This window comes from Hippoglossus stenolepis, chromosome 18, assembly GCF_022539355.2.
Source record: "Hippoglossus stenolepis isolate QCI-W04-F060 chromosome 18, HSTE1.2, whole genome shotgun sequence".
NCBI classification, from domain to species: Eukaryota; Metazoa; Chordata; class Actinopteri; order Pleuronectiformes; family Pleuronectidae; genus Hippoglossus; species Hippoglossus stenolepis.
The window spans coordinates 1208031-1235137 of record NC_061500.1 but is presented as its reverse complement, the minus strand read 5'-3'; the positions used below and the strand labels follow the sequence as shown (position 1 = coordinate 1235137).

The following is a 27107-nucleotide window of genomic DNA, read 5'->3' as shown; positions in this document are numbered from 1 at the left end:
AACAGTCGACTCCCTCCACGACTTTTCTCCTCTCCGTCTCCTGAACGCTGAAAACACGTTAACCACAGCCCCCCCCCCATCACCACCACCACCAACCTTCGCCCACCCACCAGGCCTCGTCTCCACACTGTCAGGAACCGTGTGAACGACGCAGAGAACCTTAGGACACAGATCGGACAGAAACAACCATAACCTAGATATAAACAAGCTATGACCCCATTATAACCTAGTTATAACCTGATTATAACTATAACCTGACAAGTGGTTTAGTTTTTGGAGTTTTGGTTTGAATTTATTAGGTTAGATGATTTTTTATTTAAATTAGATTTTAGTTTTCTTTTATCTAATTTGAAGATGTTTATTCTAATGAATAGAGAACAAAGGTGGAACAGTCACTTTTGATCTGTTTCTCTACATCATCATGTTCTACTTAAGACAAAGTTACGACACATGGTCACACCCTGAACTTCCTACAGTGTTGATGTGTTTCTATCTCCTCCGTCTGTCGCTCTGTGGCGAGCGGCCTGCGTCCACCTGTGGTTTAGATGATGTCGTGGCTGAAGATGTCACAGCTGATTTTATGACACATCTGCAAAGTGAAAGTAAACAGAAGAAAAGAGTTTGTAGCTGTTTGACTGTTTCATTCAGATCATCAGTGGGTTTCATCTCCTCCTCAGCTGCTCTGAGTCTGTTCACTGATTCACTCTGAAACTCCTTCTTCCTGTTGACTGACGCTGCCACACACAGCAGCTGCTGAGAGGAGACCAGCTTCTGACGACTGACTGGAGAAGTTTCATGATTCACTCTGCTTCTTCTTCTTCTTCTTCACAGACTGAACTCACACAGCTCCAGGTTTCAGGAGATGGCGTCCGTGTGGACGATCTTCCTGCTGCTGATGGTCGGAGTTCAGGCTCAGAGCGGAGACACCGACACCGACGTGGGTGAGTCACATCATCTCAGTTTATTTGTTCTTTACGAGGAACATCATCACACAGCAACCTGAAAACAGCTGGAGTCAATAGAAATACAAATGAATCAATGTCTGTAGAAGATGTTTCTCCTTCGAGCTTCAGCGCCATTTAACACTGACAAACAGAAATATTATTATTATTATTATTAACCAGCTCACTCACTCACTTTCTACCTAATTTACTATATATACTATACTATATATGTATATAGTAATATATGATATGTGTTATATACGTCAGACTCCGGAATCAGCTGCAGCTCTCACATCACCAGTGATCAGACTGAGGGAAACAGTCTGACCTGTGAGCTGCTCCCTGGTCGTCATGACGATGAGGATGATGAGGACGAGGGCGACAGCATCGAGACGATGACCCTGTGGTAAAACATCTTTCATGAGAAAGTCGTGCTCCTCAGAGGAGCGATGGTTAATGATGGCGTTGTTGTGTCACAGCTCCTCTGATGTGAGCGACGGCTGGCGGAGGGTCAAGTGTGTGAAGGCTCAGGGGAACCAGCTCAACTTCACTGAGGCGCCCATCGTCGAGTTCAACCTGACCGTTCAGCTGAAGAGAGGAGGAGAGATCCGGACCAGAGTCGACCTGAAGAAGATAGGTACAGGAACTAAAGACCGGGTCAAAGGTCACGAGTTTCTCCTGTAGTTAAATCTGACCAATTCGACTATTTAACATTATTCAAGTTCTTTTAAATAGCTGATTAATATTTAAATATTCATGACTGTTTGAGGATTCAGATGATGTGTCAGTGCTGCCACCATGTGGCCGGGAGTGAATCATTGAAGTGTGTGAGCTCAACATCAGGTGAGACTCTCACCAGTGTGATGTCATTGTCATGTTCCTGCAGTTAAACCCAGACGACCTCAGGTGTGGAACGTCACGTTCAACCAGGAATTGAACCAGGCGGTCGTTCACATCCAGAGTCCGTACCACAGAGATTACCTGACAGGACAACAGATGTTCCAGCTGGACATCTGGGCCACAGACAGACCCAACATGGTGCATGACTTTATTATTAGAGACGTTCTTCTGCAGGAGTGTTGCATTCTGGGTTGTTTGTAGCCTTGATGTTGCTAAGCTAGTGAGTTTATTGAAACCTGATTACAGCGGCAGAGGTGGAATCTTTGCCGACTTGTCGTTTTATGGATTAACGCTTTTCCAGTTTTAATTTTTACCTTTGATAACATTGTTTTTCCTGTTTGACCTCAGATTCAAAACTTCTCATCAGAGAGCAGCATGAAGATCGACATGGAGCATCTGAGAAAAAACACAGAGTATCATGTGAAGGTGCGAGCGATCCCAGTGAAGTTTCTGGAGGGAAGCTGGAGCAAGTGGAGCGACACGTTCAGTTTCGACACTCCTGCTGGTGAGAAGAGAGAATGACAGTTAGTGTTTGTCCTGTGAAGCAGCAGCAGGTTGTTGGGTCCCGACTCGTTCAAACAGGAACATGTGGGGAACATCCAGACGTCTTCGTCTTCTACGTGTACGGCTCCTCTTCTTCATCCTGAGATATTTGTGTTCTTCCAGCTTCACGTCCGTCACGTGTTAGAAACCTCATCAACACGTCCACTCGCTCTCTGGGAAGCTTCCACACATTGTCCTGCTGTTTCCTCACATGGACTCACTCTGACATGTTACACACATTTTACTAGGAGGCTGCAGGAGAAGATCCAGAACATGTCCAGAGACACTGACTCAGACATTTGTTCTCACACACAGAACCTGCAGAACATGTGAGGAACATGTGAGGAACATGTGAGGAACATGACTGGACATTAGATTGAAAGCAGACTGATGAGCACGTCTCGTGTCTTTTGTTTTTTCAGGAGCACGGGAAACTGACGACACACAGCAGATGTACAAAGTGATGCTGTGCCTCATCCCCCTGGCGGTGGTGTCCGTCACTGTCATTTTCCTCCGGAAAAACAAGTAGGATTTTTGACAGAACATCAGAGAAACGACTCGTGTTACTTTGACTTATCGTCTTTTCTCTTCACAGAATATTAACGTACATGTGGCCGAGTATTCCTCATCCTAAAGACACGCTGGTGCACATCGGCAAACCAAACAAAGTGAGGCTGAACAACAACATTGTCACATACGTTGCTAACTGCTGAGCTAAGTGCCGAGCTAAATGCTCTGAACTAGAAGCTGTTGACGACTTGACGACTTGTGACTCCTCATTAGAACTAAGTTTTTGTGTTTCTGGTTTTTCAGGGTCTTCTGTTGAACTTTAACCCCGAGGTGTTCAGCGCTCTCAGAGTTTCTTCGATGTTGCAGTGTTGCGACGAACCAGAGTCTTCGCTCAGTCCTGCTGACGGAGCTCAGTCGACCCATCCCTGCTCCACCCAGAGCTCCGACTGCAGGAGCACCACCAGCGTCAGCACCGAGGAGCTGGATCTCTCCGCCCTGCTGAGCGGGAGCTCCTCTGCGGCAGACGCCAGCCTCCACAGCGCCAGTCCCTCCCCCGTCCACGACCTCCTCCTCGAGGGGACTGAAGGCTGCAGTGGAGCAAACGAGACAGAGGCGCTTGGAGCCGGTCAGCAGGAGGAGGCCTATGTCACCATGTCCAGTTTCTACCAGGTCAAGTAGGCCGAGTTAATCCAACTTCCAGTCTGAGGTCCAGCGCCACCATGAGGCCTAAATATAAATCTGAGAGGTGGCAAAATAATTTCATGATATGGAGGAAAACCACGTGTCATTGAGACTGTGTGTCGGTCGTCACATCGGAAGTTCTTCTTCAGGTTGGACCAGAACTCTGATTCTGCTTCTCTCAAACTCTTCATATCGAACTGTTTGTTTATTTCATCAAAGTTTTTACATCCACTTTGTCCAGAGGATGGACGCCACCAACTTTCCTCCAGCGCCACCATGAGGTCAACATTTTGTCTTTATAACCATACACTGTAAATAAAGATGGACGACACACCTCCACTTCCTCCACAAATTAATGCCTCAGGTTCAAACGCTGCCATCTTGTGCTGATGACGTCATTTGGTGACAAACGCCTGCTTGGATTCTTTAAGTGGAGGAGGCGGGGTTTATGACCCATTCTCCAGCCAGACACCAGGGGGCGATCAAGACGCTTTGGCTTCACTTTTGGGAGCCATCATGTCGTCCATCTTTATTTAAAGTCTCTTGAAGCTTTAGCAACTTCCTCCATGAAAGAGTCAGAGATGATGAGTCAGGTCAGTGTTTCCTGATCAAACTTTATTAACATTTATTTTTAACACAAAAAACTAGAATGAATCTCATTGAAAACATAAACAAACTCATATGATGAAAAGGTATTAAAGTTAAAACATGTCTATTGATAAATGTTTGAAATAAAATAAAAAATTGTGTTTTTCTACTCAATATTTGACTCTGATGTATTTTCACAGAATATTCACTGTAATTAAACACACACATGTTAATTAGCACATGTAACGACCAATCACAGACTGTTCAGTAGTACGGGCCGATGTTCTCGTATCCTGCATAACTCGGCCAATCAGGGAAGATCCCATGTGAACAGGTGGGGCTGCCGTACGGGTCAAAATGGATCCCAAAGTCATGGGAGCCTGTGTGGCGGCCGCAGGCGTCCCGCTGACTCGTCTTCATTGAGGACCAGACGATCCTGTAGTTGTTGCCGTGGTTACTGTCCCAGAACTTGCATCCATCCGCCTCATAGCAGACAGCGAACTCGACGTGTTGGTGAGGCAGCAGAGCCTCTGGCAGAGACACCTGGAAGGAGAAGGTGTCGCTGTGCGAGCTGGGATACGTGTCCTTCGTGTACACGCAGTCCACGTCCATGTGGCTCCTCCAGGTGTCAAAGGTCACCCGCAGCTTCACACGTTTCTCAAACGACGTGTTTCTGACTTTGATGGTTCCTGTCAGCGTCTTGTCCTTCAGCACGCAGCGCTCCAGGCTCACAAGCTTCCTCTCCAGCCTCTGATGGAAGAGCAGGTAGTCCGAGGACGGCTGAACAAAGTCCAGCACCAGTTTGTCGTCCTCGGCCGTCAGACTCAGAGAGGCGCTCAGCATCTCCTGGATGTTAGCAGGAATATCGATGGGATCGTTGAACTGGGAGAAAACCTTCACCTTGGTTAAAGACAAACCTCTGTCATCAGCAAACCACACCTTCTTTTTGGCATTTCCTGCGTCTCCACAGGACGCCGCTCTGTCCTCCGGCTCGGACTGGTCCACACAGTCAGACTGTTGAAAGGTCAGAGCAGGTTTGAAGGTTGTGCTCGTCGTCCTGTAGACAAACTCCTCCGGGGGCAGGTACAGAGGTAGAGCCATGTCCATGGACATGATGAGACTCTGAAAGAGATGGAGGACGTTTCAAATCATCATCATTCTGAATATAATTTACTCACTTTATTACTTTTAAGTTTTTATTATTTTAACACAAAGCTTTTGTTTTGTTGCTACTTCCTGTGAGGAACTAAACGTTTCCTCTGTCTCTGTTTTAGATAAAGTTTTCTTCACCCTGAAGATGTAATGTTTCTGTCAGGTGTCTCCAGCTGTCCTCACCTGTCTCCAGCTGTCCTCACCTGTCTCCACCTGTCCTCACCTGTCTCCACCTGTCCTCACCTGTCTCCACTTGTCTCCACCTGTCCTCACCTGTCTCCACCTGTCTCCACCTGTCCTCACCTGCTGCTGCATCACACTTTTAGCTCTCTGATTGGCCGCTCAATTATTTGAAGCATACGGAAAATGTAGGGATGTTGATAAAACTCTGCAAACCATGTTACCTGGAGCAGCGGGTGAGGATCATGGATGGGTTCTGTATGGTTCTCTCTGGTTCTCTCTGGTTCTCTCTGGTTCTCAGTGGTTTTCTCTGTAGTTCTCTCTGGTTCTCAGTGGTGAGGTCATCATTACAGTCTGATGTCTCGAGCTTTTCTCTCATTTTCCTCTGAACATTTTTGAGTAGCAGCTTCAAACTCACTCATGGTTCACGTGAACATCTGCAGACAACCAATCAGAGAGGCCGTGGACAGCATGACCGACAGGTCGACAGGGTCGAGTACACGCCCCCTCGTCTCAGACTGACTTTAATCATTCACTTTCTTTATATTTATATATATAAATTAGATATTATATTTGTTTTAGTGAGCACTGTGCGCCAGTTTCTATCATATAAAGTTAAACAGTTGGATATTTTCAGTTTTTCTGTGACACAGAGTCAAAGAAGGAGCTGCTGCTGCTTCTCTCACTGAACCTGTCAATATTTATTCAGACACAAAGCATGAAGTTCAACAGGTCAGAGATACGACAGGTGTGTGTCCCTGACTGCACCAAGAACACAGAACACAGAATCCAACTGATGGGATTAAGTGTAACACTTTAGCCGCACATCAACAACAGCTGAGCAATGTGCAAAGGAAGCAACAGAAGGGACACACCGACATCACAGGAGCTTTAGTGACAGAGATGAAGAACACTGCAACACAGAAAGGTGGCAAAGCAGAGGGAAGAAGAGAAAACAGGAAGGTGCTTTTACAGAGTTCAAAGAACTGGTATGATGAGAAACACAAGTAGAACCCGGAGAGAGGAAACCGTCATATCTAGGTTACGTTGTGGTCACACAGGATGAACAGAACATTATTTATAATAGAAAAACAACAGGAAACTTTAGCACACGATAAATTCTACTCTCCAAAATATGAAGTAGAGAAGAGAACTGATACTGAAGCTTAAAGAAATAGAGCTGAGATTGAATTTACATATGACTTATCTTTTACCTGGAAGTTCAGGACACACATTTTTTATGTTTGGTTCAATATCTCAGAAGGACAAAATATAACTTTTATATATATATATATATATATATATAACTTTTATATATATATATATATATATATATGTTCAATCCACACTCCAGGCCAGCTGGTGGCAGTAATGCACCACAACGTTGTTTAACCATAAAGCGTCAAAAAGAAGAAGAGCTGCCGCGCACGCGCTGAGCCCTGGCCCGTCAGTGACGTCATCGTCCGCTCCTCCGGATGTGAGTGGAGCTGCTCTGCTAACAGCTAACAGCTAACAGCGGAGACTCGGAGGATTGACCCGGGTTTGATGGAGAACAGGGCCGGACAGAGGCTCACCACGGTCCGCAGAGAATCCTGAGCCGGTTCCCTGGTTCCTCTGGTTCCTCTGGTTCCTCTGGTGGAACCTCCGCTGACTCATTCAACACGGTGAGAACACAACGACACCGTGTTAGCCCGGGTAGCTAACACCAGCTAGCTGTCAGTGTCAGTGTCTGACCGGCCAACAGCCAGCTGGGAAACATCTGCACACATCCTGTGAAACATCTGCACACATGCTGTGACCGCTCGGACTCACTCTGTGTCTGTGTTCATCAGGACAACATGTCTGTGCCTGTGTCTGTGCCTGTGTCGGTGTCAGCTCGCAGGCTGACGATCAGCGGCAGACATTCAGGAGAGCAAACCCAAACAATAACAAGAGGAACGTGTCACATAGAAAATACTGATAATCAAGACAGAACCAGCACGAAGAGAGAGAAGAGCAACACACAACCAGTGAACACACAACCAGTGAACACACAACCAGTGAACACACAACCAGTGAACACACAACCAGTGAACACACAACTGACACGACAACAGAGATCAGGAGGTTAGAGAAACGAGAACAGTACAAAATAATCACTTCTGCTTCTGGAGCTGATCAGACACTAAACTCGTGTGTTCACGGTTTCCTGTTTAATATATTGTTATTAATATTATTAGATGAGTTTAACGTGTTGTCGTTGAGAGGATGAGTGAAGGTGTGACAGGAAGTAGAGAAGAAGGAGCTGGTTTCAGACAGGAACCGGACACGTTCCTCAAATGTTCTGCAGGTTCTGCAGGTTCTGTATCTGACGACGTGAAAGTCTGAGTCAGCTGCTCCGGACAATCTCCTGCTGCTTCTTCACACGAGAAACAGCAACTCTAGAAACTGTCTGGACACTGCAGCAACACAACATGCTGCTAACTGTCCATTGCACTTTTTTGTGTTCCATATAAATATTTTAAAAAATGTTTACGGTACTTGTAACACTTTGTAGTTTGGCTTTTTTTAAGCAAATTGTCCTGAGTTGATTCTTGTTGCTCTGGTTTGTTCCCTCGTGGTTGATGCTCTTATTGTGAGTCACTTTGGATAAAAGCGTCGGCTCAACGAAATGTAATGTATGTTTTTTTTATGGTGTTGTGTCATGTTTGTACTTTTGCCAAAGGAAAGTTTACAGTTGAATCATTCAGGCAGAGATGAAACTTTATCTTCAGCAGATTTCACAGATCAGGTGAATCTATCGTCTATAAACTCTTTGTGTTCCTGTTGTCAGTCGGACCAGAAGGGAGGTAGACGGGGGGGAAGCTCATAAAAAAGTTATTTATTCATGAGAATTCAACTAAAAGAATAACTAAGATTCATCAGCTGTAACATAAAACAGACAACAGGGACACCTAGTGTTCATTTGGAGGATGGTCACTGCAGCTCAGGAAACATTGAGGTGATCAACAGCTGCTGCGTCACTTTAACTGAATGTTTCTTCTCCTGCATCACACGCGTGTTGCTCTGCACAGGAGGAATCATCACATTTTCACACAGTAAATCCAAAACATGAAATGACAGCGTTCTGAACGTCTCCTCTCTCCTTCCGCAGGTTTTTGTCGGGCTGCTGAGACGAGCACGGCGCCATGAGCGGGGCCGCTCTGGGCATCGAGATCGTGGTGGTGTTTTTCCTGGCGCTGTTCCTGCTGCATCGATATGGAGACTTCAGGAAGCAGCAGCGCATGGTGCTGTTCGGCACACTGCTCGCCTGGTACCTGTGTTTCCTCATCGTCTTCATCTTACCTCTGGACGTCAGCACGGTCAGTAACCACCAGAGAAAACACTCGTCTGAATCTACGGAGGCCTTGACTGAGTGTGTGTGTGCGTTCTCTCTTTATAGACCATCTATAAGCAGTGTAAGATCGACCACGAGGAGCACGCGACGGTTCCCACTGTCAATCCTCCATCGTCCAATCACACAACAACTAACTCCTCTGTCGCTCCCACTAAGAGGTCAGTGTCTCTCTCTCACTCGCTCAGTCACAGATTCAATGTTCAATGGACTGAAGTTGAAAACAGCTCCACTTGTTTGTGTTTTTATTCTGACGTCTTGAACCAGTCATGTGATTGGATCACGACAGTTAAAGAAATTCACCAAAAAAAATTCTCATCCTGCCAACAAACAAACAAACAAACAAACAAACAAACAAACAACACATAAATTAATAAATAAAAAACAAACCAGCTTGTTCTTCTTCTCCCCTCTTATACTGCAGTTCACCAAAGTCGTGCTACAAACCGTGGAGCTACATCCCCGACGGCATCATGCCCGTGTTCTGGAGAGTTGTGTACTGGACGTCTCAGTGTCTCACCTGGTCAGTATCAGTCTGTGACTGTGATGAAGGACGTGTGTAGAATGTGTAGAACTGATGGTTGGACTCTGTGCTCTCAGGCTGCTGCTCCCCTTCATGCAGTCATACGCTCGCTCAGGAGGTTTCTCCATCACTGGGAAAATTAAAACGGCTCTGATAGAAAACGCCATTTATTACGGAACGTACCTGCTGATCTTTGGTTCTCTGCTCATCTACGTGGCGGTTCATCCTAACTGGCATCTGTCCTGGTGAGTGCACTCTGGTTTTAAAGTTAACCTGTGGTTTTGTCTGATACTGTGTGGTTCTTTTTGGTTCTGTGTGGTTCTATGTGGTTCTTTTGGTTCTGGTTCTATGCGGTTCTGTGTGGTTCTTCAGGTACGAGCTCCAGACCATCGGGATCACTGCAGCCAACACCTGGGGTCTGTTCCTGCTCGTTCTGCTGCTCGGATACGGCCTGGTGGAAATCCCTCGCTCGTACTGGAACGCCTCGCGACACGGACACCTGCTCATCAAGACGTACTTCAAGGCGTCCAAACTGATGACGGAGAAGGCGGATGCAGAGGAGAACCTGGAGGACGTCATGGAGGTGAGCGGGCTGGAGACGAGTGTAGCGTTAACGTCACGTTACGTCATTGTTCTAATGTGACACGTCTTCTGCTGCAGGAAGTGAGAAAAGTCAGCGAGTCCATCAAATACAATCATCCACTGAGGAAGTTCATCGACACCATTCTGAGAAAGGTACGACACAGACTCTCACCTGTCAGTCATTGTTCCTGATCACACTGATCAGCTGACCGATCTGACTCCGCCCCCTCAGTGTCCCGTTGATTACCAGGAGAAGATGGGCCGGAACATGGACGACTACGAGGACTTTGATGACAAACAGAACACGTATCCCAGTGAGAGGAGTCTGGTGAAGCTTCATAAACAGGTGAGACGCTGATGCCTCATGCCATTGGACGCCCACTGTCTAACTTCAGGCTCCGCCTCCTTCAGACGATTGCGTCACGGCTGCGTGACTCTGATGTCCCGTTTCAAAGGCTCGTTCAAATACTATGTGATCAATGAAATGAACCATCTCCACGTGCTTCTCTTTGTTTATTCTGTACTATAGGTTTTCAGACTGAAAACATTTATACACTGGATTTCACAGACCGAGGTCACATGATTCTGCTGATGTTGAACTGTGTGTGGGTTTGTGTGTGTGTCTGTGTGTGTGTAGGTGATCTATGCGGTGCAGAGACACAACAGGACTCGTGTTCAGTGGCAGATCCTCCTGCAGCAGGCCATCCACCTGGAGGACGTGGCCAAGAATGAGACCAGCTCCAGTCACCAGTTCATCCACAGCTTCCCGTCGTCGGGACCCGTCAGCTGGTTCAACAGATACGTCTACACCCCGACTGCAGGTGGGTCCGAGCACAGGGCTGTAGAGGTCAGAGGTCATCAGCTGATATGTGGTCACGTGTGTCCCTGACCGCAGTGTGTGTGTGTGTGTGTACAGAGTGGTACTGGGAGTGTCTCCTGAAGTGTTGGTTCTATCGGCTGCTGTCCGTGATGCTGACTCTGTTCAGCGTGGCCGTTGTCTGGTCAGAATGCACCTTCTTCAGCACGCGGCCCGTCCTCTCTCTGTTTGCTGTGTTCATCCAGCTGGCCGAGCGAGACTACAACTACCTGTACATTGAGGTGAGAGCGTCCACACCGTCCACGCTGCCGACACCACGTCCTCTCGTCTCTGAACTGTCAAAAGAAAGGTCACGACCATGTTCTGCTCAAAACCTCAACTTTATTGATAACCCAGAGTCAGTTCAGAGACAGGTTCATGTGATATTCAGTCAGAAGTAAATCGACTGACAGCCACATGTATGTATTATCCCCTCTGTCCACCAGATGGCGTGCTTCATCACCATCTTCTTCCTGTGCACCTGCGTCTACTCCACCGTGTTCCGCATCCGGGTCTTTAACTACTACTACCTGGCCTCCCATCACCAGACGGACGCTTACAGCCTCCAGTTCAGTGGCATGTAAGTATCAGCAGCCAATCACAGTGCAACAATCTGCCACGACCAGGAACGTCATAGACGTGTGCAGACGGTCACGTTTTCTTCTGAACTTTGACCTGCAGGTTGTTCTGTCGTCTAACTCCTCCACTGTGTCTCAACTTCCTGGGTTTAATCCACATGGACTCTGCCATCTCCCACCAGAAGAAGGAGCAGACAGCCTACACCTCAGTAAATCACCAGCACACAGCTGCACAGTACAGAGCCCCCCCCCAGTGGCCACAGAACAATACTATATATACACCAGCATTCTGAGCTCTATGGGAACAAATGAATCAGAACGTGAAGATGAATGAACAGATCATATCGTTTTACACTGTGGTCTGGATTCATGTTTTCTTTCTCTGGAGTTAAACATGTTTCTGTCTGACTTGTTTTTCAGATCATGGGATCAATGCGTGTTCTCTCCTTTATCGCTAACGGCTTCTATATCTACTACCCCATGTTGATCGTCATCCTCTGCATCGCAACTTACTTCAGGTGAGTTTCAGCTCAGTTAAATATCTGAAATGTTTGATCAAAGTTTGAATATGTTCATCTTCAACGAGCAGAACTCTGAACATCTGGAACCAACTCTTTCCTCAGTTTGGGAACCCGCTGTCTGAATCTTCTGGGCTTCCAGCAGTTTCTGGGCGACAGTGAAATGACCTCTGACCTCATCGATGAGGGGAAGGAGCTGATCCGACGAGGTGAGCACATTGATAACAGCCACAGTAACAGGCTCCTGCAGAGTAACACAACTGTCTGTGTCTCTTCACAGAGAAAAGGAAGCGGCAGAGGGTTGAAGATGGAGAGAACAGACGCAGAGTGAGTCTTTGTTTCTTCTTCAAACACAAACTACCAGTAGAGAGTTTAGTTTGGAGAATGGAGTTTAGTGTTTTGTGAATTCAGAAAAACTGCAACTAAAACTTCATAACAGCTCTGAGAGACTCACTGTTATACTGCCACCATGTGTCTGTGCTGTGCACTGCAGGAGTGGAAGGAGCGTTACGGAAACCCGAGGGAGGACGTGGCTGCGAGGAACCGGAGCAGCCACGAGATGAAGGAGACCAGTTACTCCGACACTGTGAACTCCAGCAGCAACAGACGTGAGTCACATGACAGCAGACACATGATCAGTCGTCGCTCAGCTGTTCACTCGAGTGTTGACCACAATGACTGTTGTTTGTTGAACAGAGGCTAAATACTCTCGCTCTGGGAGTCGAGCCGAGCGAGACCACATCGAGCTGCTGCAGGACGCCGAACCTTTAGACTTCAGCGCTGAGACTCTGACAGACGACCCTCTGGACGCTGAGTCTGGAAGGTAATCGTCCTCCGCTGTGTGTTTGATAAAGTTATCTATGTTATTAGTTATATATGAGACTGTGTCCTGTCGGAGGACATGTGGGACGACAGAGCTGCACATCACCACACTTTGTTTTCACTTGCCGTGACTCGAGCTGTGCTGACATTTTGTTCTTTTCTGAAGCAGTGCTATGACACACGTCGCATAACGTGAACATTTTTGCATAGATATTGATTATTTTACGACAACGGTTATGTCTCAATCTCTAGTTTCAAGTCTTCTTATTTAGTGAATCATGATCATTTAGAGTCAAACAGACCATAAAGCGCTGTATGTTTTGGGGGGTGGATACCACAGTTTGATTGACAGCTAGTACCTCCAATGGGTGCAGGTGGCTCTCAGGCTCCACCCCCAATCTCCCCAAATATGGTTACTTCTGGTTTCAAAATAACCAAGATGGACAACATGTCAAACTGGAGGCTTCAGAACAGCAGCTGAAAAACCAGTGGGTGACGTCATGTCGGGTCGAGACTTGGTTCAGTCGTGTTCACACTTTGTGTTTTATCAGACACGCAGGAGGACGGTATCTGTCCATGTCGTCGTCCCGCAGCCGGATATTTGACGACGTCTAACGGGGAGGAGAAATGTGAAGACGTGAACATCAACGTCGCTGTCTCCACGTCCACCTGCAGGAAGTGAATGTACCACACCCCCTCCACGTCCTCGTCTCCCAGCATGCACGGCAACTAAAGACACAGGTCACGTGTCCCTGAAGCTCCGTCACCTGAACACTTCACTTTGCACCAGTTTTCATGTCCGGCTCCGCCGCAGGTCGATGACGACTCTTCTGAAGGAATGTGAATGTTAATAAATCCTCGCTGCCGGATCCTCATCTCAATCCTCCTGCTGAATTACCTGCACTGTTTGTCTGAGCTGCATGTGCTGACGCAGGAGTCGCTCTGTAATCGTCTGAGCATGAAAATGAATCTGCAGCAGCTGCATGTCCGACACATCACTTTACTGAGGGTTAATGAAGGACCTGCAACGCAACACATTTTATTTATGCTTTATTTTTGACCTAAATGTTCATGTTGTGTATTTACTGTGAGAAACAGTGATGAGCAGGTGATCCAGTCACTGTACACTCCGGTAAACACATGATAAACACGGTGCACGTGTAATAATGAGACTTTCTCTTTTTCGTGTTGAAGGATTAAAAAGCTCAGAAAGTGAGTTATATATTTAAAGTAAATTTAAATTGAGATGATTCATTTACATGTCAACAGTTTTAGTTCAGGTGTAAATACACAGCTTCAAAAAAGGAAAAAAAGTGACCTTAGAGCGACTTTATAAAAAGTATAGAGGCTCAAGAATGGAGCCCTGAGGAACTCCTCACTTAGACAACAGGTCTGTTAACGGGACCATTTTTTATTCTGTCTGTTTGACTGTGTTACGTGACCCACATCAACCTGATAATCTGATAGATGACGTGTTTACAGCTTGTTCTGCTGCCCCCAAGTGGACAAAGTCCGCTGATGTGGTTTAAAGAAGTGGTTCCGTGTCGGTTCTCAAGGCACAAACAGACAAGAGACATCCTTTAAACTTATTTAAATAGTTATTTCCTGATCGTGTATTATTTCGTTGTCTTAATGTTCATTTACGAATTCTCAAGAGTCGTGATGAATCCAAAACTTTAGAAGATTTGGTGAATTCATGTATTGAGTTCACAGACGGTTCTGCGGCCTCCAAGTGGCCAAAAAGAGTAATTGCACATTAGAAGTAATATATTTAAATTAAAACCTTAAAAATGTACAAGTGCAACAATGATACATGAAAACTAGTTTAAATAACACTAATATAATTCATGATTTTTATGAAAATATTAATTTGTAGTAAATCGGCTCAAATGGGCCCAGGTGTAGATATTGTTAGCATTTAGCTCCGGTGCTGATGAAGAGTCCAGTGACTGTGTTCACCTTCACACCGGCTTCTCCTCATGTCTTCTCAGTGACACTCGTCTGTACATATGTATGATATGTTTTTGTATTATATGGGTTAATAATTAAGGATATAGAGGAGAATGTGACTTTGTATTTATGGTGTGATTCGTGCAGCTCGTCCACTTCCTGTCTCTTCACTCTGCTCATTCTGCTGATGACCTTTCTGATGATCTAATATTTATTGTCGTCGTGATCTCGGCTCTTTTGATTTGTGATTGTGGGGATATGTGATGTACAGTAGTGACGATGGTGTGTGGCTCACTCTGCTAATAAAGCTCATCACAAACACTGGTCTCATGATGAAGTATGAACACGTAAAGACTTCAGAGAACATGCAGCTTCAATCTGAGTTGAGGCAGAGGCGGAACTAACTCTGAACCTTAGTTACACTATCCATCACCTGAAAAATGATTCATTCTGTCAACCTGGTTAAACCACAACAATGTTTTCTGATGAATCATAATGACACCTTGAAACTAGGTGTTCTCTCCGCCCCTCACACAGACCAAGGGTTTCAGTTCAGTCTCTGATGTGTGAGAAAGGAAAGTGGACGTGACAGTTTGAGGATCCTGTTCTGATCAGACTGAGCTGGACACTGAGCTCAGTTCTGCTCCACCTGCTCCACCTTCACCTGCTGCACCTGCTCAGGTAGGTCAGACCCCATCAGTTCATGAATCAGAGAGAGAGCAGATCACTGAACTCTTTCTCTCCCGGATCAGGAAACTGTCAGTCCTGCTCATCAGCTTCTCTCCGTCTGGAGGAACTTCCTGAACAAGGCGAGCGTTGGAAACATGGAAGGTAGCCGGAGAAAAGCTGCTCACTCTGCAGCTTCATTCATCGAGGTGCACGACCGCTATGAGCCCAGGATGAGACAGATTGTGGACGAGCTTCAGAAGGTTGATCATGAAGTGAAAAAACTGAAGCTGTTTTTATTTGCAGGAGGAGCTGGTTTAGGAGCAGCAGCTGTTTTAGCTTTACTCGCTGCTCCATTCACTGATGGTCTGAGTTTAATTATATTCATTTTTCCAGTTCTCTTTGTTCTTTTTTTCATTATAAAGCAGACACTAGCAGAAGAAGAAAGTGTAGGGAAAGTGAGCAGATTAGTAGAAGAGTTCAGGACGATGGTCTTTTCAGTGAACAGTGAACTGGAAGATGTGAAGAGTGCATGTGGAGATCTGCGGAGAAAATCCATCGGAGCTGAGGCCTTAAGGTTCATCAGCCTGGAGATGGACATTCTGGAGCTGTGGGCCCTCAATGAAAAACTACAAACTCCTACAACGTTAGATCAGATCCAGTTGCTGTCACTTAATTATAAAAATACTTTGTCCAGATTTTTACAGATTAAAACAAAACTGCAACAGCTGGAAGAAAACACCGACGGAGGGGAGGGGCCTGCAGCACCCCCTACCCAGCTGGGACCTTACCGGCAATTCATGGAGAGTTGGTTGTTTTCACCCAGTCTTAAACGGACATAAAATGTTTATCATTTAAAAAGAATCATCAGCTTCCTCCATGTCTGTTGAAAAGCTCTGATTTTACACCAATGGTAACTGGTAATAATGGTTTAAATCAAATATACATTTTCACAATATTCTGTTTCTAATGTTCATGTTAAATTTGTCTTCACTTATTATTGTTCCTCTCTAAAGAGCAGCTGTTGAGGGGGTGTGGAGGTTTTATACGTTTCTCATCTTTAAGTTCGAGGTGAATAATATTTTATGATGATGGTTTTTATTTTATTTTAAAGAAATGACAGACTCATACTGTCAATCATAATGAATCGAATATAAACTTTGTGAGATTAAAGTTGGTGAAAAACGTTTGAGCTTCTTCAAGAGGAACAAATGTGAAGAACTCTCGAGAATCAGGAGTTCAACTACAATTCCCAAGGTGCATTTCACCTACAATCAAAGAGCTTCCATTCTGTCACGTGCTCTGCTGACGTTGAGTCGAATGTAAAACTGAATAAAAACATCCAGCGCTTTAAAAATGTCTCTGAGTTTATATGTGACGTCATTAACTCAACTAATTAACTAACGTGACGTGACGTGGTTTGTTCTCTATTTACACTTCCGGCCTCTGATAAACAACAGCCGCTGAGCCTCATGGGGGATGTAGTGTTCAGAGCAGGCCGCCATGTTGAGGAGACTGAAACTCAAACATGACCCGAACCCCAGAGTCTGACCCGGGTCCACCTGCAGGAAGTGAATGTACCACACCTCCTCCACGTCCTCGTCTCCCAGCATGCACGGCAACTAAAGACACAGGTCACGTGTCCCTGAAGCTCCGTCACCTGAACACTTCACTTTGCACCAGTTTTCATGTCCGGCTCCGCCGCAGGTCGATGACGACTCTTCTGAAGGAATGTGAATGTTAATAAATCCTCGCTGCCGGATCCTCATCTCAATCCTCCTGCTGAATTACCTGCACTGTTTGTCTGAGCTGCATGTGCTGACGCAGGAGTCGCTCTGTAATCGTCTGAGCATGAAAATGAATCTGCAGCAGCTGCATGTCCGACACATCACTTTACTGAGGGTTAATGAAGGACCTGCAACGCAACACATTTTATTTATGCTTTATTTTTGACCTAAATGTTCATGTTGTGTATTTACTGTGAGAAACAGTGATGAGCAGGTGATCCAGTCACTGACACACTCGGTAAACACATGGTAAACACGGTGCACGTGTAATAATGAGACTCTCTCTTTTTCGTGTTGAAGGATTAAAAAGCTCAGAAAATGACTTATTTATTTAAAGTAAATTTTAAATTGAGATGATTCATTTACATGTCAACAGTTTTAGTTCAGGTGTAAATACACAGCTTAAAAAAACACGCGGAAAAAAAGTGACCTTAGAGCGACTTTATAAAAAGTATAGAGGCTCAAGAATGGAGCCCTGAGGAACTCCTCACTTAGACAACAGGTCTGTTAACGGGACCATTTTTTATTCTGTCTGTTTGACTGTGTTACGTGACCCACATCAACCTGATAATCTGACAGATGACGTGTTTACAGCTTGTTCTGCTGCCCCCAAGTGGACAAAGTCCGCTGATGTGGTTTAAAGAAGTGGTTCCGTGTCGGTTCTCAAGGCACAAACAGACAAGAGACATCCTTTAAACTTATTTAAATAGTTATTTCCTGATCGTGTATTATTTCGTTGTCTTAATGTTCATTTACGAATTCTCAAGAGTCGTGATGAATCCAAAACTTTAGAAGATTTGGTGAATTCATGTATTGAGTTCACAGACGGTTCTGCGGCCTCCAAGTGGCCAAAAAGAGTAATTGCACATTAGAAGTAATATATTTAAAGGGGACATATCATGCAAATTCCACTTGGTTAGTGCTTCTACAGGTTAATGTGGGTATCTGGCTCATGTCTACCAACCCAAAAACTCTGGGGAAAAAACACTCGCGCGTTTTGTTATAGTTCCTCTAAGTCAGAAACGTCATGCTTGAGCGACTCGATTGCGCTTCCTGGGTATTGTTTCGTAACAAGGAACTGGAAGTCTCCTACATGGTCTTGGCCCACCCCACCCCCGTCCCCCACACTCGTTACTTCGGGTTTACACCGCAGGCGAGGCAGCGCAGCGCCGTTCCCAAGCACGCAGCCGGGCTGTTCACACGGGACGAGCATTTCTCCGCTGGTCAGCCCGCGATTCACTCACATGTGGCATTTGTCTGGATCGTTGGGACTGGGAGGCTGCAGCAGCTGCTCGGGAGCGACCGCTCGCTCTCCCGTGCGTGAGCTGGAATTTGTGTCAGCGCCACACAGCCAACAGTGTGGAAGACTTCCGCAGTGTTCAGCGCTACTGTAACCCCCGAACCCCGACATTCAACGGGTACAACAACAAGCGGAGAAAGCAGAATCGCGGGCTGACCTTATATGTACAGTCTATGGGGCTGACCAGCGGAGAAATGCTCGTCCCGTGTGAACAGCCAGGCGGCTGCGGCTGGAGAACGGCTGCGCTGCCTTGCAGCGGTCTTCCACACTGCCAGCTGTGTGGAAGACTTCCGCAGTGTTCAGCGCTACTGTACGCTGGGTTACAGTAGTTCCGCCGGTTACAGTAGTTCCGCGTACAAGTTCCTGGGTTACAGTAGTTCCGCCGGTACAGTAGTTCCGCCGGGTTACAGTAGTTACGCGGGGTACACCGGACGCGGAAGCGCCGCTGCGAGCAGCGCAGCGCCGTTCTCCAGCGCGCAGCCGCCTGGCTGTTCAGACGGGACGAGCATTTCTCCGCTGGTCAGCCCCATAGACTGTATATATAAGTCAGCCCGCGATTCTGCTTTCTCCGCTTGTTGTTGTACCCGTTGAATGTCGGGGTTCGGGGTAAATGATGGTCTTCATAGCCCCCTCTCTTTCTCTCTCTGTCTGTCTGCTTGTGTGCTTGTAGTGGATGGGCAGAGGGGGACATTTAATTATGTGATTGGGAAAATTAAAACTCCAGGACAACAAGGGAATACAAAGTATGGGATGCATATTTGATAATTTATATCATATAAAATATGTAATTTATATCGTTTAAAATCATGGGGGGAGAGGGGGGAGGGGGGAGCTGGCTCATTAGCATTTAAAGGAACAGGCACTCAAAACAGGTCGCTCTGTGGAGGGCTGTTTTATACAGGGTAAAAGCTGTTTTATATGATCCTTGTGGTATTTTGACCAAAGTATGTTACAGACATTTCATTAAGACCCCAAGGAACCATATCAACTTGTGGTAAAATGGGCATGCTATGTCCCCTTTAAATTAAAACCTTAAAAATGTACAAGTGCAACAACAATACATGAAAACTAGTTTAAATAACACTAATATAATTCATGATTTTTATGAAAATATTAATTTGTAGTAAATCGGCTCAAATGGGCCCAGGTGTAGATATTGTTAGCATTTAGCTCCGGTGCTGATGAAGAGTCCAGTGACTGTGTTCACCTTCACACCGGCTCCTCCTCATGTCTTCTCAGTGACACTCGTCTGTACATATGTATGATATGTTTTTGTATTATATGGGTTAATAATTAAGGATATAGAGGAGAATGTGACTTTGTATTTATGGTGTGATTCGTGCAGCTCGTCCACTTCCTGTCTCTTCACTCTGCTCATTCTGCTGATGACCTTTCTGATGATCTAATATTTATTGTCGTCGTGATCTCGGCTCTTTTGATTTGTGATTGTGGGGATATGTGATGTACAGTAGTGACGATGGTGTGTGGCTCACTCTGCTAATAAAGCTCATCACAAACACTGGTCTCATGATGAAGTATGAACACGTAAAGACGAGAGATGGAGCCGCTTCAATCTGAGTTGAGGCAGAGGCGGAGCTAACGTCTGACTTAGTTACACATCCAATCACATGGATTCATTCTGTCAACCTGGTTAAACCACAACAATGTTTTCTGATGAATCAACACCTTGAAACTAGGTGTGTCTCTCCCGCCCACACACACAGACCAAAGGGTTTCAGTTCAGTCTCTGATGTGTGAGAAAGGAAAGTGGACGTGACAGTTTGAGGATCCTGTTCTGATCAGACTGAGCTGGACACTGAGCTCAGTTCTGCTCCACCTGCTCCACCTTCACCTGCTGCACCTGCTCAGGTAGGTCAGACCCCATCAGTTCATGAATCAGAGAGAGAGCAGATCACTGAACTCTTTCTCTCCCTGATCAGGAAACTGTCAGTCCTGCTCATCAGCTTCTCTCCGTCTGGAGGAACTTCCTGAACATGGCGAGCGTTGGAAACATGGAAGGTAGCCGGAGAAATGCTGCTCACTCTGCAGCTTCATTCATCGAGGTGCACGACCGCTATGAGCCCAGGATGAGACAGATTGTGTACGAGCTTCAGAAGGTTGATCATGAAGTGACACAACTGAAGCTGTTTGTATTTGCAGGAGGAGCTGGTTTAGGAGCAGCAGCTCTATTAGCTTTACTCGCTGCTCCGTTCACTAGAGGTCTGAGTTTAATTATATTAATGTTTCCACTTCTCTTTATTACTTTTTCATTATAAAGCAGAGAATAGCAGAAGAAGAAAGTGTAGGGAAGTGAGCAGATTAATAGGAGAGTTCAGGACGATGGTCTTTTCATTGAACAGTGAACTGGAAGATGTGAAGAGTGCATGTGGAGATCTGCGGAGAACATCCGCCGGAGCTGAGGCCTTAAAGTTCATCAGACTGGAGATGGACATACTGGAGCTGTGGGCCTTCAATGAAAAACTACAAACTCCTGCAACGTTAGGTTGGATGTGGTCGCTGTCGCGTGATTATAGAAATACTTTGTCCAGATTTTTACAGATGAAAACAAAACTGCAACAGCTGAAAGAAAACACCGACGGAGGGGAGGGGCCTGCAGCACCCCCTACTGGTGAGGGACCTTACCGGCAATTCATGCAGAGTTTGTTGTTTTCACCCAGTCTTAAACGGACATAAAATGTTTATCATTTAAAAAGAATCTTCAGCTTCCTCCATGTCTGTTTAAAAGCTCTGATTTTACACAAATGGTAACTGGTAATAATGGTTTAAATCAAATATACATTTTCACAATATTCTGTTTCTAATGTTCATGTTAAATTTGTCTTCACTTATTAATGTTCCTCTCTAAAGAGCAGCTGTTGAGGGGGTGTGGAGGTTTTATACGTTTCTCATCTTTAAGTTCGAGGTGAATAATATTTTATTATGATGGTTTTTATTTTATTTTAAAGAAATGACAGACTCATACTGTCAATCATAATGAATCGAATATAAACTTTGTGAGATTAAAGTTGGTGAAAAACGTTTGAGCTTCTTCAAGAGGAACAAATGTGAAGAACTCGAGAATCAGGAGTTCAACTACAATTCCCAAGGTGCATTTCACCTACAATCAAAGAGCTTCCATTCTGTCACGTGCTCTGCTGACGTTGAGTCGAATGTAAAACTGAATAAAAACATCCAGCGCTTTAAAAATGTCTCTGAGTTTATATGTGACGTCATTAACTCAACTAATTAACTAACGTGACGTGGCGTGGTTCTCTATTTACACTTCCGGCCTCTGATAAACAACAGCCGCTGAGCCTCATGGGGGATGTAGTGTTCAGAGCAGGCCGCCATGTTGAGGAGACTGAAACTCAAACATGACCCGAACCACAGAGTCTGACCCGGGTCAACCGAGTTTAACCCGGGTCAGGGGTTGTGGTTAGTTGAGTTTCTGGTCATCTGTGGTTAGTTGTGGTTAGTTGTGGTTGTAGTTACCTGTGGAACTCACCGCTGCTTCTTTGTTTTCATGGAGAACCACATGGAGCAGATCGCCCCGCCCACTGGCAGAGGGCGCTGTCTCCGAGAGGCAGCTGTGTGGAAGCTGTCGGTCTGTGACTCACAGTTTGGGAACATGTACTCGCTTGTTCCGGTTCCGGGGCGTGGAGGGTTTGACGCTGTGCACAGTTATTAGTAGAACATGTCTGTCCTTCACTTGTCTTTAGGTCTCGCTGTGGAGACATTTCCAAGGTGTGTTAGTCGTGTTTTATATAACGAATACTGAGTCAGTTGTACTTTCCGATCCGCAGAACAGTCTCGGGGCAAATCATGTCAAGACTGCCAAGGTGATGTGACCAGCTTGTGAAGCCACGGGGGGGGTGACCTTTATCCAGGCATCGTTCTCAGAGGTTGACAGAGAGTTGAGCTGTTGTTAAAACGATGTAAAACCATCTGGTTCACACGAAGGTGGAAGGACTTGGCAGCGACGTCTATGGAACATGATGCTTAATGACTGACACTGGAACACTGCTTTCTTTTCAGTGAGTCACATAAAGAGACTCATAATTGAGAACTTCAAAGATCTTTTCATATTAAAGTCACTTTAACCCAGTCCTGACAACAATACCGTTGCTATCTTTGACACATGTAAACCCTGCTGTTTGTGTCTGGTACTGCAGCTCTGTCGCCCTTTTTAAGGTTCCATTATTAACATTCACCACCACTGACACAATATGTCTTTACAATAGACAATGCTATCATTTAATTATCAAGATCTGCATTTGCACAAATTACTCAAACATAAAGAAATAGAAGGGGATTATTGACACATTTTGAATATCTACATCTGTCATCAAAAGGTTCAAGCTGTACTTGGTAACCTTGGTGGAGATGTACTTGAAATTACTGGTGAGCCAGGAAAGTATAAATAACAGTTTGCTTCAATATCAGTACATTTCATTTATTTTAACAGGATAAACCAGCCTGTATCAACATTGTCGTCCATGGAGACATCGTCAGTTAACTGAATTCAGATAAATACTGAAGACATGCGAATAACACTTGGTTAAAAAGTCGGAGTTCAGTAGCTGTTTGTTGTTGTGTACAGCTGTGTGTGTCATTGGTCTCGTATATGCACTGATGCTTTCACACCATAGACGCTCATAACTCATAACAAATACCTTCAAGTTGAAGGAGTAACAATAAGTCTATTTTAAATGTTCTTATGGATGTTAGTGTATTTAACGAAGAGTCCTTGGAGAATGTCTATGAGATCCAGACATAAGGAAAACATTTGGGCCAGAGTCAACTTATGATAGTAAACTGTGATTGGTTCATATGCAATCGGAAAGTGAGCCCAGAAACAGTGTGGCATCAAAGGCAGCTGCCTCCAGACAGTGTGGCATCAAAGGCAGCTGCCTCGACAGTGTGGCATCAAGGCAGCTGCCTTTACATATCAGTGGCAGTTTCTGTTGACACCGGAAGTGCCTCCACGAGCTTCCTGCTATCTTCACCGGGACGCCCCCGTGTTTAATGTTTCCATGGGAACCGAACGCTTCCTGTTTGTGTATGTGACGTTTCGGTTGTAATTCTCACCGGAAGTCATCTTAACTAACCTCAACCAACCTGAATTTAACTAATCTTAACTCATCTTAACTAACTGAACTCACCGGAACCGTTAACGATGTTTCTGAGTCAGAGAAGAACCGGGACCCCGGAGGTGACCGGACCGACTCCTCACACTGTGGCCGTGGTGAGACACCGAACCTCGGTTAATTCAGAGCTGTCAGCCGCTACTTGGAGAACTCGTAGTTTTACTGAAGTACAAATACCTCTGAGTAGAAATACTGTGACAAGTAGAAAGTATTCATGTGAATGAAAGTCGGACACCAGATGTTACTGTAACTGAAGTTACTAAATTAATGTAATAGAGTAAAATATTAAAGAGAATCATTTATTTAAAATACATTATGTAATATTAGAAGTTTTTAAATTAGTTAGTTCTGTTTAACTGTAACTGATATTTACTCAGAGTAAATATCATCGTAACTTAGTTTGGACTTATTATCATTATCATTGTTGTTATTAATAATGTTATAATCACATTGTTATTATTAATGTTATTATTAATGTTGCTGGTGGTAGTTTTACCTCAGGATGTGTTCGCTCAGAACTGATGAGCCTGAAATTGATGTCATTTTATTTTTATTCATTCATTAATTTACAACAAAACCAAGGCAGGGATGTAAATGAGTGTTTGTGTTGATCAGAGAGCAAAGCTGCCTCAGTGGCGTCGTGCAGACGAGCTGATGATGGACAGACGGAGGCAGGACGCCGCCCGAGACCAGCTCCTGAAGTTCAACAGGAAGCAGCAGAATTGTGACATCAAGAGCTCGTGGCTGAAGAGCTCAGAGCGTCAGTTCCTGAGCGGAACCGTCAACAGAGAAGTCCAAGCTGCTGTGAAACTGTATGAGACCGACATCGAACACCGGAGACACAGGTCCGTCTGATCAGGTTTCATGGAAAGTAACCGAGTACATTTACTCAAGTTGTGTTTAAATCCTTTATTTAAGGTCTCACTGAGATTTGTTTTTACACAGAAACATTCAAAATACTCAAATACTGACTGAACTCAGACACGGACATTTAAATTCAGCAGATCTAGATTTTTATTTGGATCAATACTCACACACTCATTAATATCCCTGGGATTACTTTGATCAAGATCCATGAATTCCTCTCAGTGAAGTCTCCACCTGTTCACCTCTGCAGGCTCCAGGTTGTGTTGGCGGAGGAGGAGCAGCAGCTCCTGCAGGAGCTGGAGGAGACGAAGGAGACGTTGGAGGAGAGACAAGAGAAGATGAGAGTGAGAGCTCAAACACTGAGGGAGAGGAGAGAGAGAGAGAGACAGCAGCTGGTGTCTGACAAACTGGATCAGCAGTTCAGGTACTGAGGCCGAACTTAAAGGTCCCTTCACGCCATTTTCATTTGTGAGAGGGCGTGTCTGACTAGCTGCTGGGTGTGCGTCACGCCCAGCAGCTAGTCAGACACGCCCCCTAACTAAGGCAGGGGAAGTCTGATGTTACAGTCTGAGTCCATCAGGTCTGCGGTTTGTTCCCGAGGAGTGAATGTTGTGCATGACGCTGTGTTTAAAGGGAGCAGTGCCAGGAGGTGCGGAGCATTCACAGCAGACAGAGGGAGCAGCAGGTGAGGGAGGAGCAGACGGCTCTGGTGAGGAGTCGACAGCAGCAGCTGCAGCAGCAGCAGGAGGAGGACGAGCTGTTCCACGAGCTGTGGGAGGCCGATCGACGAGCTAAAGAGGAGCAGGAGCAGCAGCGGGCGGAGATGCAGCGGCAGAGGAACATGGAGCAGCTGAACGGCCTCGACACTCAGGTGGAGGAGGCCGAGCTGAAGAGACGGACAGAGAAGGAGCAGAGAGAGGAGGAGGCTCGACTCATGGTCCGTGAATATCCAGCACCTGAACACCTCATGACACATTCAAGTACCTATGACTTTATCAAATACATTATAATGAGTTATCAAACAATAAAAATAACAAAACTCACTGAGTAATAAAATAATAAAATAATAAAATAAAACTAATAGAGTAAAACTAACACAGTATTTAAACTCAGACACCAAATCTTTAACTTCAGCCTCATATTAGGTGACGTCTGCTGGTCATGTGACCTAAGAGAGAAAACACCAGGTTCCTTTTCATGCTTTTGAAATCTAAACATGTTGTTTAAATCAAGACGTGATTGAATCTACACAGGAAGTGTTCTGCTTGTTGTTTCCCTCCAGAGGCGCGAGGCGGAGGAGCAGGTCCTGCAGGGTCAGCAGCAGCAGCGTCAGAAGCTTCAGACTAGGCTGAGCAGACGACACGAGCTGGATCAGGACTTCAGGATGAAGATGAAGCATCGAGCTCGAGATCAACAGGACGAGCTGCAGCTGGATATGAACATACTGCAGCTGCTGCTCCAACAGGAAACAGACGAGAAACAGAAAGCTGCTCGGAGGAAGGTAAACACACCTGAGCCTCTGGAGCCGAGAACGTTCATCAAGCAAATATTTGTTCTCTGAATGTTGAAAGACAAAGTGATCAGTTCTGGAGTAAATGCATTGTGTAGTAGTGGCCAGTAGAGGATGTCAGAGAGCTATAACCCCCAGCGTGCAGTTCATTAGGAACACGTCAGGAGAACATGATGTTGTTCTGTGTGGTTCAGGTGGAGCTGTGTGAGGAACAGCATCGGTACCGTGAGTATCTGTCTGAGGAGCTGCAGCGACAGAGGAGGGAGGACGATGAGACGGAACAGCTGATCAATGAGAAAATGGAGGAGAACTGGAACAGAAAAGAAGAACAGAACCGTCTCCAGCAAGAGAACCGCAGGTGCATAATTAACGAAGTGGTGGAGGCTCAACGTCTGCAGATCCAACGAAACAGTAAGAGAACCAGAGAGAACCAGAACCAGAACCAAACCAGAACCAGACTGACAGAGAACTAAACTTTCTCTTGACGATGGTTGTGTTGTGTGTGTGTGTGTGTGTGTGTGTGTGTGTGTGCGTGTGTGTGTGTGTGTAGTTGACCTGAAGGAGCAGAAACGTGCTGGTGATTGCAGAGAGAGAGACGAGTTGAACAGAATGATGGAGGAGATGAAGGTGAAGGACGAGGAGGAGAGAAGAAGGTGAGACATGTTTTCATTCATCATGTTTTCATCATGTGGTCATCACATGTTCCTCACATGTTCCTCACGTGTTCCTCACGTGTTCATGTATTCACAGTGACAGACGGAGGTGTGAGGAGTATGAGTTGGGGCTCAGGCGTCAGCTGAATGATCGTCAGCAGCTTCAGTCTGAACTCAGAGCTCAGAGTCAGAAAGAGGAGGAGCAGAGTGCGACGCTGCGGCAGATCTACAACAACAGGAAACTCCAGGTCCTGGCTACGCCCATCTCACACACCGCCGTCACACACCCATTCAGGGGAGCAGGGACGTCCGGTCCGCCCCCACAGACCATCATCAATCTGACCAGGAGTCAGATCTGCTTCCAAAGTGACCGGAGACTTCAGTCACCTTCGACATGATGATCAGTCTTTTTTAATTACTGTTGGGGGGGGGGTGTTGCTGCCTGAACAAAGACCTTTAGACGTCGGCCTAAAGGAA

General features: G+C 45.6%; 4 protein-coding genes and 1 long non-coding RNA gene across 5 annotated transcripts; 4 read left to right on the top strand and 1 right to left on the bottom strand.

Annotated features, from left to right (window-relative positions):
* Positions 1-591: 591 nt before the first annotated feature.
* On the top strand, positions 592-4340 carry il7r (interleukin 7 receptor). Its single transcript, XM_035184944.2, has 8 exons — positions 592-941; positions 1212-1350; positions 1424-1581; positions 1831-1982; positions 2193-2349; positions 2810-2912; positions 2983-3055; positions 3201-4340. The coding sequence occupies exons 1-8, from the start codon at positions 863-865 to the stop codon at positions 3573-3575; spliced, it is 1236 nt and encodes a 411-aa protein (XP_035040835.1). The 5' UTR covers positions 592-862; the 3' UTR covers positions 3576-4340.
* ppp1r3b (protein phosphatase 1, regulatory subunit 3B) lies at positions 4205-6107 on the bottom strand. Its single transcript, XM_035184952.2, has 2 exons — positions 5723-6107; positions 4205-5288 (listed from the first exon to the last, which is right to left on the bottom strand). The coding sequence occupies exon 2, from the start codon at positions 5277-5279 to the stop codon at positions 4431-4433; it is 849 nt and encodes a 282-aa protein (XP_035040843.2). The 5' UTR covers positions 5280-5288; positions 5723-6107; the 3' UTR covers positions 4205-4430.
* Positions 6108-6946: 839 nt separating this feature from the next.
* On the top strand, positions 6947-17134 carry lmbrd2b (LMBR1 domain containing 2b). Its single transcript, XM_035184936.2, has 19 exons — positions 6947-7162; positions 8632-8839; positions 8920-9032; positions 9296-9394; positions 9472-9639; positions 9767-9977; positions 10055-10129; positions 10209-10322; positions 10614-10797; positions 10893-11074; positions 11279-11412; positions 11514-11619; positions 11831-11928; positions 12034-12137; positions 12209-12255; positions 12422-12536; positions 12625-12751; positions 13302-13413; positions 16923-17134. Exons 2-18 carry the CDS (start codon positions 8666-8668, stop codon positions 13363-13365), a joined length of 2115 nt encoding a protein of 704 aa, XP_035040827.2. The 5' UTR covers positions 6947-7162; positions 8632-8665; the 3' UTR covers positions 13366-13413; positions 16923-17134.
* Positions 17135-20141: 3007 nt separating this feature from the next.
* On the top strand, positions 20142-21660 carry LOC124855060. Its single transcript, XR_007034987.1, has 2 exons — positions 20142-20322; positions 20394-21660. It is a non-coding gene; the product is annotated as an uncharacterized LOC124855060 (long non-coding RNA).
* Positions 21661-23407: 1747 nt separating this feature from the next.
* cfap53 (cilia and flagella associated protein 53) lies at positions 23408-27107 on the top strand. The gene is made up of 8 exons (XM_035184939.2): positions 23408-23698; positions 24216-24445; positions 24718-24891; positions 25101-25404; positions 25750-25968; positions 26172-26388; positions 26528-26630; positions 26728-27107. Exons 1-8 carry the CDS (start codon positions 23630-23632, stop codon positions 27026-27028), a joined length of 1617 nt encoding a protein of 538 aa, XP_035040830.2. The 5' UTR covers positions 23408-23629; the 3' UTR covers positions 27029-27107.